Source organism: Nyctereutes procyonoides, unplaced genomic scaffold (assembly GCF_905146905.1).
Source record: "Nyctereutes procyonoides isolate TBG_1078 unplaced genomic scaffold, NYPRO_anot_genome, whole genome shotgun sequence".
NCBI lineage: Eukaryota > Metazoa > Chordata > Mammalia > Carnivora > Canidae > Nyctereutes > Nyctereutes procyonoides.
Window position 1 is genome coordinate 7,720,793 of NW_026575120.1, and position 15,076 is coordinate 7,735,868.

Consider the following 15,076-nt stretch of genomic DNA (forward strand, 5'->3'; position numbering starts at 1 on the left):
CACTGAATCTTTTTTTATAATCCTCTGCAATTTCAATTTATGCTATGAGGACTGTAAGAATCAACCCAAAGGACCACCATCCCAAGTGACAAGCAGAGATAAGGAAAACAAGTAGTTTGTAGTTTGCCATAGAAGGCTGGAATAACCACACAGACTTCCCTCCTATAAATCACTATGACCGCTAAGAACCCACATATTTGATAATGGCTCTCACGAGTTCAGCAGGTGAAGACAGAGGGAGTCTCCCCCTCCAAAAAAAATCAGGGTCAAATTCCATGAGGGTTGGTGCAGGGTGTACAGATGATGTTCAAGTTGGCAAGAAGACTCTATCCATCTTTGCTGGAGATGGCTTGAGCCCATGACTTGCAAAATCCAAGAAGCTAAATACTGATTTATGCTTTAAAAATATATATTAAAAATTACATACAGTGTATCTTTATTATCACATTTGCTAACAAGAGGCACGTCTTGTGTTCCAATTGTGAGATCCATATGCTTGGCACCACAGCACAAATCACAGTCTTCAACAACATCCCAAACATGCATCCTGTGGAAGTTAAAGACCAGAGCTGCCGTCTGCCATTGACAAGGACAGAAAGAAACAAACTGAATTCACTAACATCTTAGAGTTCCTTCTACAATGATTTTATTATAAATATGTTCTTTTGGAATAAACAAATATTGCATTCAAGACTATTTATCTGCCAACTTGTTCTAAAGTAATAAAGGAAGAAAAATGGAACCAGGAACCACTTAGAAATAGAAGTAGCAAAGACACCTGCATGCCATGCTAAGCGCCTTTCCCCCAGAAGTAACAGAAGGTTAACAGGGAATATCACATATCTCATTAGCCCATTCAATTAAAGAAAGCTTTGAGTTTGGTAATTTGCTCTTGTTCTGTAAACTGAACAGCTTCTCCCCTCAGTCCTAAGTAGCATGGGGAGACATCCTCAGAGCCCAGCATCAACAAGAAAGATCTTGAACTGTGTACTTATTAACTCCTGGCTCATGAACAAAACTGTTCCCTATTTGCCAGGAGCAATGTCAGAGTAGTCCTTCAGCACTCCAGCCAGGTGTTCGTTGTGGGTCTTAAACCGGCGCTTTTTCTGCGAAGCAGGCTTTTTCCTTCTCTGAATAGGGGCCTATAAGAAAAGGTAAAAACAGAAACAGCTACTCAGAAGGGCAGAATAGTGAGGATGTTATTAACAATGAGGAGAAACCTTTTTTCCTGCTTGGTGGACCAGCTTCATGTGCCAATCCCTCCCACGCACCCCAGCCTCTCCACTCTCCCCAGTATGCTTCCCAGCCACAAACGAGGCCAGAGTGACAGTGCCAAGCACAGCTCCACTGGGATAACTAGGCAGACACAAAAACCTCCCACAACTATCCTTGACACTAAGTGGATTCAAAAGAGGCAATAAAGTTCTTTTTCATTTCTATCATTAGGCTTAAAAATACATCCTCCATTACCAATAAAAAAGACTGGACATAAATATGGCTAAACACAGAGTTACACCAAATGGGGGAGTGGATGGGCACACAAAGATTTGTTAAATATTATTCCCCATTCTTTTCTGTGTACTTGAAATTTAAAATCACATGATTAAAAAAACATCAACAAACTAAGCAATAACAGGAAAAAAGAGCTCATAAAGTGCTACAACTCCACGAATTCAAGGAGATCACTGGGCAATACACCTTGCCTTTTAAGAAGTCCTACAAATTCATTAAATAAACACACATACACACACAAAATCACAAAGAAGGCAAGTTCCAAAGACTGAGAGTAGAAAAGGGAAAGGGAGAGGGGAAGAGCAGCTACAGTTAGGGTGTTCCCCAAACCAGGTTCATCCTTGGACTACAGACAACCAATTAGCAGGTACAAGGCAATTCACGTGTTTTTCCATTATAAATCCCTCCACTGATGGGGCTTTCGGGCTACGTGGCAACTGGTTCCTAAGGAATCTGAAAGCCCACAAGAACAACAGGGGCTGTGATAGGGGCTAAGGCAGAGCCAGGCATAGAGGCCATAGGGGTGGGTGGTGGAGCGAGGGGGAAGGGAGTGCCATTAAGGCCAAGATGAAGAAACAAAGTCCTTTTAGAAACCAGGAGGAAACAAATGAGCACTAGAGGACAGTCAGTATGACTTGAGTACTCACTGCTGGGACAAGGGCTGGAAGGGTAACGAGGAACGCTCCCACGTGCCTGGGTAGCAGCATCCGGGGGCAGAGATCCATTGGCCCCCAACATATCAGACAGGAACTGGTTTACATCTGACCAAGATCACTGATTAGGACACAGAAAAAACTAGAAGGGAGAACTGACTACCTCCTCTTCAGAGAGGCTCACAGTTCAAAGAATAGAGGATTACTTTTTTTATCCTCCCAAGAGACTACATACCACTTTCTTTGGTCCGGATTCCTGCATGGAAGAAATACCCTGTCGCTTCAGATATTCTTCAATTTTCTCCTCATCCATCGAATCCACAGTGACACTCCTCCAGAGTTTCTGAAACTCTACCGACAAGACAGCAGTTATTTTACAACAGATGTTTACAAGCTATAGCGTCTGTGACTGAAATCCAGGACTCACGATGATCTCTGGTCTGAAGTAGCACATTTAAGATTTCGTTCTAAAATCAAAGGCAGGGATCCCTGGGTGGCACAGCGGTTTGGCACCTGCCTTTGGCCCAGGGCGCGATCCCGGAGACCCGGGATCGAATCCCACGTCGGGCTCCCGGTGCATGGAGCCTGCTTCTCCCTCTGCCTGTGTCTCTGCCTCTCTCTCTTTCTCTCTCTCTCTCTCTCTCACTATATGACTATCATAAGTAAATAAATAAAAAATTTAAAAAAAAATAAAATAAAATCAAAGGCAGTGAGAAAAGAACACTTAAAGGCTGGACAGTGAGCAGCAGGAGGGCCTGAGACTACAAATGTAATCACGGACCAGAGCGTCGTATTCTACTCTTAGTCTAGTGATGCCAGCCCAGGTCCCTGAGAACTCCCTGCAGTGGAGATTCTCTTTTTAGTCCAAAACTCCATTCTCTCCAATGAAATAGTTACAAACTCCTGTTCATTCTCTAAACAACATGAAGGGAGATGGGGACTGAAGATTTATATGAGGATAAGAAGTTGTAAGAGTTAACGAGACTTCTGAAACCAAATAATCTGGAGATGAGTGACTGAGGCGTCATAAAAACTCTTACACAGTTTGGGTCATTTTTTTTTTTTAAGATTTTTTTCATGAGAGAGAAAGAGAGAGAGAGAGAGAGAGAGAGAGAGAGGCAGAGACACAGGCAGAGGGAGATGCAGGCTCCATGCAGAGAGCCTGACATGGGACTCGATCCCGGGTCTCCAGGATCATGCCCTGGGCTGAAGGCGGCACTAAACTGCTGAGCCACCCGGGCTGCCCGGGGTCAGTCATTTTAAAGAACGGCCTTCAGTTTGGGGTTGTCTAATACTTCATGATTAAACTGAGGTTATAAATTTTTGACAATAAGGCCACAGAAATGACATTCTGCCCTTCTAAGCACAAAGGGTACATGATGTCAAGGTCTCATTAACTGAGGCTGATAAACTGGTTGCGATTAAGCTGGTATCTCTCAGATTTCTCCATCGGGAAGCTATTATTTTTCCCTGTGTAATTAATGAGGATCTTGGAAACTAGCCCTTTACCTGATACGTCATTTGCAAATATCTTCTCCCATTCTGTAGGTTGTCTTTTAGTTTTGTTGACTGTATCCTTTGCTGTGCAAAAGCTTCTTATCTTGATGAAGTCCCAGTAGTTCATTTTTGCTTTTGTTTCTTTTGCCTTCGTGGATGTATCTTGCAAGAAGTTACTGTGGCCGAGTTCAAAAAGGGTGTTGCCTGTGTTCTCCTCTAGGATTTTGATGGAATCTTGTCTCACATTTAGATCTTTCATCCATTTTGAGTTTATCTTTGTGTATGGTGCAAGAGAGTGGTCATTCTTCTGCATGTGGATGTTCAATTTTCCCAGCACCATTTATTGAAGAGACTTTCTTCCAGTGGATAGTCTTTCCTCCTTTATCGAATATTAGTTGACCATAAAGTTCAGGGTCCACTTCTGGGTTCTCTATTCTGTTCCATTGATCTATGTGTCTGTTTTTGTGCCAGTACCACACTGTCTTGATGACCACAGCTTTGTAGTACAACCTGAAATCTGGCATTGTGATGCCCCCAGATATGGCTTTCTTTTTTAAAATTCCCCTGGCTATTCGGGGTCTTTTCTGATTCCACACAAATCTTAAAATAATTTGTTCCAACTCTCTGAAGAAAGTCCATGGTATTTTGATAGGGATTGCATTGAACGTGTAAATTGCCCTGGGTAACATTGACGTTTTCACAATATTAGTTCTGCCGATCCATGAGCATGGAATATTTTTCCATCTCTTTGTGTCTTCCTCAATTTCTTTCAGAAGTGTTCTGTAGTTTTTAGGGTATAGATACTTTACCTCTTTGGTGAGGTTTATTTCTAGGTATCTTATGCTTTTGGGTGCAATTGTAAATGGGATTGACTCCTTAATTTAACTTTCTTCAGTCTCATTATGTATAGAAATGCCACTGACTTCTGGGCATTGATTTTGTATCCTGCCATGCTGCCAAATTGCTGTATGAATTCTAGCAATCTTGGGGTGGAGGCTTTTGGGTTTTCAATGTAGAGTATCATGTCATCGGCGAAGAGGGAGAGTTTGACTTCTTCCTTGCCAATTTGAATGCCTTTAATGTCTTTTTGTTGTCTGATTGCTGAGGCTAGGACTTCCAGTACTATGTTGAATAGCAGTGGTGAGAGTGGACATCCCTGTCTTGTTCCTGATCTTAGGGAAAAGGCTCCCAGTATTTCCCCATTGAGAATTATATTTGCTGTGGGCTTTTCGTAGATGGCTTTTAAGATGTTGAGGAATGTTCCCTCTATCCCTACACTCTGAAGAGTTTTGATCAGGAATGGATGCTGTATTTTGTCAAATGCTTTCTCTGCATCTAATGAGAGGATCATATGGTTCTTGGTTTTTCTCTTGCTGATATGATGAATCACATTGATTGTTTTACGAGTGTTGAACCAGCCTTGTGTCCGGGGATAAATCCTACTTGGTCATGGTGAATAATTTTCTTAATGTACTGTTGAATCCTATTGGCCAGTATCTTGTTGAGAATTTTTGCATCCATGTTCATCAGGGATATTGGTCTATAATTCTCCCTTTTGGTGGGGTCTTTGTCTGGTTTTGGAATTAAGGTGATGCTGGCCTCATAGAACGAATTTGGAAGTACTCCATCTCTTTCTATCTTTCCAAACAGCTTTAGCAGAATAGGTATGGTTTCTTCTTTAAACGTTTGATAGAGGGGATCCCTGGGTGGCGCAGCGGTTTGGCGCCTGCCTTTGGCCCAGGGCGCAATCCTGGAGACCCGGGATCGAGTCCCACGTCGGGCTCCCGGTGTGTGGAGCCTGCTTCTCCCTCTGCCTGTGTCTCTGCCTCTCTCTCTCTCACACACTGTGTACCTATCATAAATAAATAAAAATTTAAAAAAACAAAAACAAAAAACGTTTGATAGAATTCCCCAGGGAAGTCATTTGGCCCTGGACTCTTGTGTCTTGGGAGGTTTTTGATGACTGCTTCAATTTCCTCCCTGGTTATTGGCCTGTTCAGGTTTTCTATTTCTTCCTGTTCCAGTGTTGGTAGTTTGTGGTTTTCCAGAAATGCGTCCATTTCTTCTAGATTGCCTAATTTATTGGCGTAGAGCTGTTCATAATATGTTTTTAAAATCGTTTGTATTTCCTTGGTGTTGGTATAGATCTCTCCTTTCTCATTCATGATTTTATTAATTTGAGTCTTCTCTCTCTTCTTTTTAATAAGGCTGGCTAATGGTTTATCAATCTTATTAATTCTTTCAAAGAACCAACTCCTAGTTTTGTTGATGTGTTCTACAGTTCTTCTGGTCTCAATTTCGTTGAGTTCTGCTCGAATCTTTATTAACTCTCTTCTTCTGCTGGGTGCAGGATCTATTTGCTGTTTTTTCCTCTAGCTCCTTTAGGTGTAAGGTTAGCTTTTGTATTTGAGTTCTTTCCAGTTTTTGGATGGATGCTTGTATTGCGATGTATTTCCCCCTCAGGACTGCTTTTGCTGTATCCCAAAGATTTTGAATGGTTGTATCTTCATTCTCATTAGTTTCCATGAATCTTTTTAATTCTTCCTTAAGTTCCTGGTTGACCCTTTCATCTTTTAGCAGGATGGTCCTTAACCTCCACGTGTTTGAAGTGCTTCCAAACTTCTTGTTGTGATTTAGTTCTAATTTCAAGGCATTATGGTCTGAGAATATGCAGGGGACGATCCCAATCTTTTGGTATCGGTTCAGACCGATTTGTGACCCAGTATGTGGTCTATTCTGGAGAAAGTTCCGTGCGCACTTGAGAAGAATGTGTATTCAGTTGAGTTTGGATGTAAAGTTCTGCAGATATCTGTGAATTCCATCTGGTCCAGTGTATCATTTAAAGCTCTTGTTTCTTTGGAGATGTTGTGTTTAGACGACCTATCGAGTGTAGAAAGCGCTAGATTGAAGTCACCAAGTATAAGTGTATTATTATCTAAGTATGTCTTAACTTTGGTTATTAATTGATTATATTTGGCAGCTCCCACATTCGGGCCATACATATTGAGGATTGTTAAGTCCTCTTGTTGGATAGATCTTTTAAGTATGATATAGTGTCCCTCTTCATCTCTCACTATAGTCTTCGAGGTAAATTTTAGTTTATCTGATATAAGGATGGCTACCCCTGCTTGCTTTCTTTTTTAAAAAAAAATATTTTATTTATTTATTCATGAGAGAGGCAGAGACACAGACAGAGGGAGAAGCAGGCTCCATGCAGGGAGCCCGATGCGGGACTTGATCCCGGGACTCCAAGATCATGCCCTGGGCCAAAGGCAGGCGCCAAACCACTGACCCACTCAGGGATCCCCTACCCTGCTTTCTTCTGAGGACCATTTGAATGGTAAATGGTTCTCCAACCTTTTCATTTTCAGGCTGTAGGTGTCCTTCTGTCTAAAATGAGCCTCTTGTAGACAGCAAATAGATGGGTCCTGCTTTTTTATCTAGTCTGAAACCCTGCGCCTTTTGATGGGGTCATTAAGCCGTTCATGTTCAGAGTTACTATTGAAAGATATGAGTTTAGTGTCATCATGATATCTATTCAGTCCTTGTTTTTGTGGATTGTTCCACTGGACTTCTTCTTAAAGGGGAATTTTAAGAGTCCCCCTTAAAATTTCTTGCAGAGCTGGCTTGGAGGTCACCTATTCTTTCAGTTCCTGCCTGTCTTGGAAGCTCTTTATCTCTCCTTCCATTTTGAATGAGAGCCTTGCTGGATAAAGTATTCTTGGTTGCATGTTTTTCTCATTTAGGATCCTGAATATATCCTGCCAGCCCTTTCTGGCCTGCCAGGTCTCTGTGGAGAGGTCTGCTGTTACCCTAATACTCCTCCCCATAAAAGTCAGGGATTTCTTGTCTCTTGCTGCTTTAAGGGTCTTCTCTTTATCTTTGGAATTTGCAAGCTTAACTATTAAATGTCGAGGTGTTGAACGGTTTTTATTGATTTTAGGGGGGGAATCTATTTCCTGGATCTGAATGCCCGTTTCCCTTCCCAGATTAGGAAAGTTTTCAGCTGGGATTTGTTCAAATACATATTCTGGACCTCTGTCCCTTTCGGCGTCTTCGGGAACCCCAATTAAACGTAGGTTTTTCTTCCTCAGGCTGTCATTTCCCTTAATCTATCCTCATGGTCTTTTAATTGTTTGTCTCTTTTTTCCTCAGTTTCCCTCTTTGCCATCAACTAGTCTTCTATGTCACTCAGTCGTTCTTCTACCTCGTTAACCCTCGTCGTTAGGACTTCTAGTTTGGATTGCATCTCATTCAATTGATTTTTAATTTCTGCCTGATTAGATCTAAATTCTGCAGTCATAAAGTCTGTTGAGTCCTTTATGCTTTTTTCTAGAGCCACGAGTAGCTTTATAATAATGCTTCTGAATTGGCTTTCTGACATTGAATTGTAATCTAAATTTTGTAACTCTGTGGGAGAGAGGACTGTTTCTGATTCTTTCTTTTGAGGGAGGTTTTCCTTCTAGTCATTTTGCTCAGTGCAGAGTGGCCAAAAACAAGTTGTATTGAGAAAAGGAGAAAAAGAGAGGAGAGAAGGAAAGAAAAGAGAAAAAGAAAAAAAAAGGAAGAAAAAAAGAAAAAAGAGAAGAAAATAAGAAAAAGAAAGAAAGGAAAAAAAAGGGTGGGGAAACAAACAGAAAAAAAAAAAAAAACCACGGGGGAGTATCTTCTGATTCTGTATACTTTAAGTCCCTTTACTTCCCCTGGAACTGGTCCATCCAGCTGGTCTTCTGGCGGAGGGGCCTGTTGTGCTGATTTTCAGGTGTCAGCACTTGGGGGAGCTGCTCTGCCCCTGCCTGGTGCAGGGCTCAGTGGGGGTTGTTTACCCCGTGAGGCCCCAGGAGGAACAACCCCAGGGGCGGGGCCAGCTCTGGAGCCCTGGATTCAGCTCCCGCAGTAGCTCCAGAGCTCTGTCTGCAGAGGCCTGGATGCTCCGGGGTGGGGCCGCTGATCTGCTCAGCTCGGGGCAGGAGCATCCTCGCTGTCCTGGGCCCTCCTGGCCTCTGCCTGTCCTGGGGGGAGGCCGGATCCTGGGCTGTGTCCCCGGCACCCAATGCTCCCGGGGCCACGCAGTCCCCTCCACGTGGAGCCTCTTCCTCTGCCGGAGCCGCCTCCGAGCTGCGCCCCTAAAGATTTTTTTCATGAAAGACACAGGGGCATGGGGGCAGAGACACAGGCAGAGGGAGAAGCAGGCTCCATGCAGGGAGCCCGATGTGGGACTCGATCCCAGGACTCCAGGATCATGTTGGGCCCACTTTAGAGTCTAAGTCTAAAGCAGTGAAGCCAAAGTGGGCTCCAGGTAGGGTCAAGGTCAGAGGAAATAGAGTAGACAGCTCTGCAGCTGTGTGAAGCCATGTCCCAGGCAACAGCAGGCCCCACACCTGCCCCACACAGCCACACACAGAGAAGTGTGTCCCAGCCTGGGCGGGGATACGGCAGACAGCTCCCACCCTGTCTGGCCTGCACCCTCCTAGCTGTAGCATTCCTGGTGCCCTTAGGAGCCACCACCCAACAACAGCTGAGATGGCAGCTCCCTGTGCACCAGTGTGGCAGCCTCACCAGTTGGCCTTCACTGCCTTGATGTCACTCATGAGGTTCTGGGCCAGGCAGATACCAAAGATCTGGGGGAGGGCGATGCCCACAAAGTGCCCGGCCCCAACACGGAGGCTGTCCTGCAGCCACTTCTCAAACTGGCCTGTGCAGCCTATGGTGTGGGTGGAGCCCTGCTGCTCCAGCTCCAGCCTGAGCTGGCTCCTGCAACCATACTGGGTGCTGAGCACTTCTTCTGCTGTGTCCCTGACGCAGCAGAAGGGGATCCTGCAGTGCTCCCCGCTCAGGTTCAAGTCAGTGCAGTTGAAACAGATATTGAGGTGCCATTAGGCCCTTTGGCTCCAGAGCAAAACCAATATTCTGGAGCAAAGGGACAGTAGAGGTTAACATCATCCTGACAGGGCTTGACACTATTACTGATAGAAGAAACTGAGCTGGCCTCAAATCCAGTCCTTGAATACAAAGGACAGGATCCCCTGTTGCCAAACTCCAGGAAGAAAATGAGGCTGAGGAACTTGAGCAAGAAGGCGTTCTCCCAGAGAGCCCAAGATAGCCATCAAAACGCAGCGCCAACACAAAGCCTCCAACCACTACAAACAGCCACGTGGGGTCACGGGCTCCCAGATGGGTCAGTGCTGAGATGCTGGGAGAGAACACCCTTCTCACCCCAGGCCCAGAGGCCAGTGGCCAAGAACAGGGCCTCCCAGCACCCAGAAGACGTCAAAGTCAAAAAGGAAGTAGTTCCCATGGCAATCGACCTCTGGTTCCTGAAGTGATGCTGCTTGCCCAGCAACCGGAACTGGGGTCGGGTCAGCCCTCCATGAGCCACCCTGGGGTAGAGCTGCCCAGGCTATATCACATCCTCTTTATCCATTCATCAATCCATGGATATGGGGATCCCTGGGTGGCTCAGCGGCTTGGCGCCTGCCTTTGGCCCAGGGCGCGACCCTGGAGTCCTGGGATAGAGTCCCACGTCGGGTTCCCTGCATGGGGCCTGCTTCTCCCTCTGCCTGTGTCTCTGCCTCTTTCTCTGTGTGTGTGTGTCTCTCATGAATGAATAAATAAATAAAATTTAAAAAAAATCCATGGATATTTGGGCTGCTTCCACATTGTAAAAATAATCCTACTATAAACAGAGGGGTGCATACCCCTGAGTCAGTGTTTTTGTATCTTCTGGGTAAATATCCAGTAGTGCAATTGCTGGATCCTAACATAGTTCTGTTTTTAACTTTGTGAGGAACATCCATACTGCTTTCCACAGGGGCTGTGCTAGCAAATTACTTTTAATCCAGGTCTTCTTCATATTTAAAGAGAGTTTCTAATAGACAGTATATACCAGGGCCTGCTTTTGTTTCTAATCTGCAAATCTGTCAATTATTATGTTTAGACAATTTACATCTGTCTCAATTATTATGTTTGAACAATTTAATATTAAAGTATTCAGATGATTTTGGATGTTTAAAGAGATTAAAGTCTTCATTAGTATGTTAAATGATTTAACATAATTATTAATAATGGTTGGAATAAAATCTATCATCTTACCATTTCTATTTGTTCCAGGTACTCTTCTGCTTTTTTCCTTCCATTTCTGTGTTCATTTGGACTAAGTGAATATATTTTTTCTGATTACATTTTATACTTGCTATTGGCACACTATACTTTTTTATTGAGATACAACTGACATTTAACACTGTATTAGGTTTAGGTGTAAAACACAATCATTTGATATATACATATATAAAAAAATGATTACCAAAGTAATTTAATACCCATCACACAGTTTTTTTTTCGTGATGAGAACTTTTAAGATCTACTCTCTTTCCAATGTATAATACAGTACTTTTAAGTATAGTTCCTTCTTTTTTGAAAACAATGATTTTAGTGGTTGTCCTAGGGTTTATAATACATATATAATTAATCAGAGCCTAGTTGCAAGTAAATTATACCAGTTCACATATAATGTAAACATGCTATATACAATACTGGGGGCACCTCAGTGGCACAGCTGATTAAGTGTCTGACTCTTCATTTTGGCTCAGGTCATAAGACTGATCCCCATGTTGGGCTCCATGCTTGGTGGGTGGGGACTCTGCTTGAGATTCTTTCCCTCTCCCTCCACCCCAGTCCTACACACACACTCCCTCTCTAAAATAAATCAACCTTGGGGCACCTGGGTGACTCAGTCAAGTGTCTGCCTTTGGCTCAGGTCATGATCTCAGGGGTTGTAGGATGGACCGTGCATGCGGGGGAGGGGAATTTCCACTCAGCAGGGGCTCTGCTTCTCCTCCTCTTTCTCAAATAAATAAAAAAAAATTTTTTTAAATTTTTATTTATTTATGATAGTCACAGAGAGAGAGAGAGAGAGAGGGAGGCAGAGACACAGGTAAAGGGAGAAGCAGGCTCCATGCACTGGGAGCCCGATGTGGGATTTGATCCCAGGTCTCCAGGATCGCGCCCTGGGCCAAAGGCAGGCGCCAAACCGCTGCACCACCCAGGGATCCCTAAATAAAAATCTTTAAAAACAGGGACGCCTGGGTGGCTCAGCGGTTGAGCGTCTGCCTTTGGCCTGAGGCGTGATCTGGGATTCGGGATCGAGTCTCGCATTGGGCTTCCTGCATGGAGCCTGCTTCTCCCTCTTCCTGTGTCTCTGCCTCTCTCTCTCTCTGTGCCTCTCATAAATAAATAAAATCTTGGGAAAAAAATTTTTTAAACATAAATAAATCTTTAAAAATAAAAAGATGTTATAATAGTATCTTTCCCTCTGACCTTTCAGCTATCATAAATTTTACTTCTATATTTGCTGTAAACATAAAATACATTTCTATTACTTTTCCTTTATACTGCTATCTTTTTCTTTTTAAAGATTTTTAAATTTATTTCAGAGAGAGAGAGCAAGAGAGACAGCACAAGGGGTAGGGGCGGCACAGAAGGAGAAGTAGAGTCCCCACTGAACAGGAAAGGACACGGGGCTTGATCCCAGTACCCTGGGATCATGACCTAAGCCTAAGGCAGATGCTTAACTGACTCAGCCACCCAAGCACCCTTTTTCTTTTTTCTTTTAAAAAAAAATTTTTTTTAATTTTTATTTATTTATGATAGTCACAGAGAGAGAGAGAGAGGCAGAGGGAGAAGCAGGCTCCATGCACCGGGAGCCCGATGTGGGATTCGATCCCGGGTCCCCAGGATTGCGCCCTGGGCCAAAGGCAGGCGCCAAACCGCTGCGCCACCCAGGGATCCCTCTTTTTTCTTAAGTAGGCTCCAGAACCCAATGCGAAGCTCGAGCTCAGAACCCTGAGATCAAGACCTGAGCGGAGATCAAGAGTGGGACACTTAACCAACTGACCCACCCAGGTGTCCCTTGAGCTCAACTGATAAGAAAAAAAATTTATTACATTTTTTAAGTGCTTTAATTAGAAAAACATGAATTTTATATTCACCTTCTATTTACAGCACACCTACTTATCTATATAGATTCAGGCTACTATCTAATATCATATCCCTTTTGCTTGAAAGAATTTCCTTAGTGAATCTGGTGACGCAGGTCTAATGACAATGAATTATCTCAGTTTCTGTGATACCCAGAGAATATTACTCTGAAAAACTATTTCTCCTTCATTTTTAAAAGACTGATTTTGTGGAGCACCTGGGTAGCTCAATTGGTTAAGCATCTGCCTTCAGCTCAGGTCATGACCTCAGGGTCCTGGATAGAGCCACACATCGGGCTCCCTGCTCAGTGGGGAGTCTGCTTCTCCCTCTCCCTCTGCCCTTCCCTTCACCTGTTCATTCTCCCTAATAAATAAAATGTTTTAAAAAAAGAAAAAAACTGATTTTGCTGGGTAGAAAATTCTAGGTTGAAAGTTTTTCCCTTTTGATCCTGCACTGTCTTTTGGTTTCCGTAGGTTTAAGTGACAAGTCTGCAGCAATTCTTTTTTTCCTCTATACTTTCAGTATTTTCTAATCATCATCAACTTTCAGCCAGTTTGAATATTAATTAACACGTGGGTGTTTCTATTTCCTATTTGTTTTGGGGGACTATTAGTGTGGTATCTACCATTACTTTTTCAAAATCTTTGACCATTATTTCTTTTGTCCTATTCTTTCTTTTCTCCTTCTAAGATTTGAATTACACATTCAGAACATGTGATATTATTCCCTCATAGACAACGGGTGTTCTATTATTCAGTTTTCTCTTTGCATTTTAGTTCAGATAATTTGCAATGGGGCTATGTTCATGTTGATAGATTTTTCCTTTGGTTATGCCAAGTATATGATGAGCTTATTGAAGGGATTCTTTGTCTATTACGGTATTGTTCACTTCTAAAATTTTCATTCAGGAGCACCAGCTTTGCGCAGTGGCAGTATCGTAGCCAATGAGGTTTACCCGAGGCGTGATTACTGCTAATTGAAAACTTCATTCAGGAGCACCTGGGTGGCTTGGTCAGTTAACTATCTGCCTTCAGCTCACAGTCTCGGAGTCCTGGGATCAAACCCACAGCAGGCTCCCTGCTCAGCAAGGAGTCCTTTTCTCCCCCTCCTTCTCCCTCTGTGCTCACTCTAAATAAATAAAAATCTTTTAAAATAGGGACGCCCAGGTGGCTCAGCAGTTGAGCATCTCCCTTTGGCTCAGGGTGTGATCCTGGGGTCCTGGAATCGAGTCCCACATCCAGCTCCTTGCAGGGAGTCTGCCTCTCCCTCTGTGTCCTTCATGAATAAATAAATAAAATCTTTTTAAAAATCTTTTGAAATAAAAAAACAAGGAAATAAAAATTTCATTTTCTTAGAATGTCTACCTTTGAAATATCTTACCTGATTGTGCATGTTACCTGCCTTTTCTACCAGAGGCCTTAACATATAAATCAGTTATCTTAAATTCCATGTCTAACAATTTCCAGTAACTGTGTCCTGAGGATTCTAACTCCCGTCTCAATACTCTATCACTTTTCTCCTTGTTTTTATACCTCATGGAGAGAGAGAGCAAATGTGTGCACGCAGGACATCCTCTGTAGGACAGCTGAGACTGAGATAAACAGTCTTTGTGTCTGGATATGACCATATCTTTCCTTATGTTAGGCCTTTAGTGTGTGGATGTAGAGTCATTCTATTGTCAGAATATGAGCTTGGTCTGGAATCTGTTGCTGCTGTGGATACCCATAATGCACCACAGTGTTCAAATTGCTCTAGCCATACCTTGTGTTTAGGGAAGAGGTTGTTTGCCAGAGACTTTTTCTCAGTGTCTACTCAATCTACGGTTTTAGGTCTTCCACTTAGGCTGCATCTCATACGGTCTCTCTGCCTCCAAGCTCCTGTGACTCTCACAGAATTCCAGTTACCCATTCCTCTACATCTCTTACCCTGGTATGAAGTGGGATTCTCTGAAATTCTGATCAAGCCTTGGTCACAGACAAGTACTATGTTCTTGGTATCTGGCATGTAGCCTTCTCCACGTTCCTGTCCACCCCCTAAGCTAAAGTTCAGGGTTGAGCACATATTTCTGCCCCTTCCCCAGGGTGGAAGGCTTTCTTTCTGTTCCATTACCTCTGCAGTTTAAGGTTTCTGTCTCACAGCAGACAGGCAGGACTCAGACAGGGCTTCATGTCTTTACAGAAGCATCTACCATTCCCTTCCTCCAGACCTGCCTAAAGACAACAGTACCCAGCCCTATATCTTTTTTATAAGCATCCAGTGAAAATCTATGGAAGATAGCCTGCAAGTAGGTATGAATTCTCTCCTATGGGTTCTCAGCTCCCAAGGATTCTGTATCTTCTTACTAATACAATTTAAGCCCTTAGCAGTTCTTTAGAATTGTCGAGTGGTGTTCATTTTGTCTGTCCCAGGTAAACAAGTGCTTGCATCCCATCTTTTCA

General features: G+C 43.3%; 1 protein-coding gene and 2 pseudogenes across 2 annotated transcripts in view; 1 reads left to right on the top strand and 2 right to left on the bottom strand.

The window, feature by feature from the left end:
• Positions 1-623: 623 nt before the first annotated feature.
• GTF2E2 (general transcription factor IIE subunit 2) overlaps positions 624-15,076 on the bottom strand; it is a 79,576-nt gene continuing 65,123 nt past the window's right edge. For both annotated transcript variants that reach the window (XM_055334674.1, XM_055334673.1), the window contains 2 exons: positions 2,401-2,516; positions 624-1,142 (listed from right to left, as the gene is read on the bottom strand). In XM_055334674.1, the coding sequence (XP_055190649.1) occupies positions 1,026-1,142; positions 2,401-2,516 (233 nt within the window). In that variant the 3' untranslated portion in view covers positions 624-1,025. The remainder of the gene's footprint in view (positions 1,143-2,400; positions 2,517-15,076) is intronic.
• LOC129516084 (tetraspanin-17-like) lies at positions 6,980-14,642 on the bottom strand (annotated as a pseudogene).
• Positions 13,554-13,631, top strand: LOC129516227 (U4 spliceosomal RNA; annotated as a pseudogene).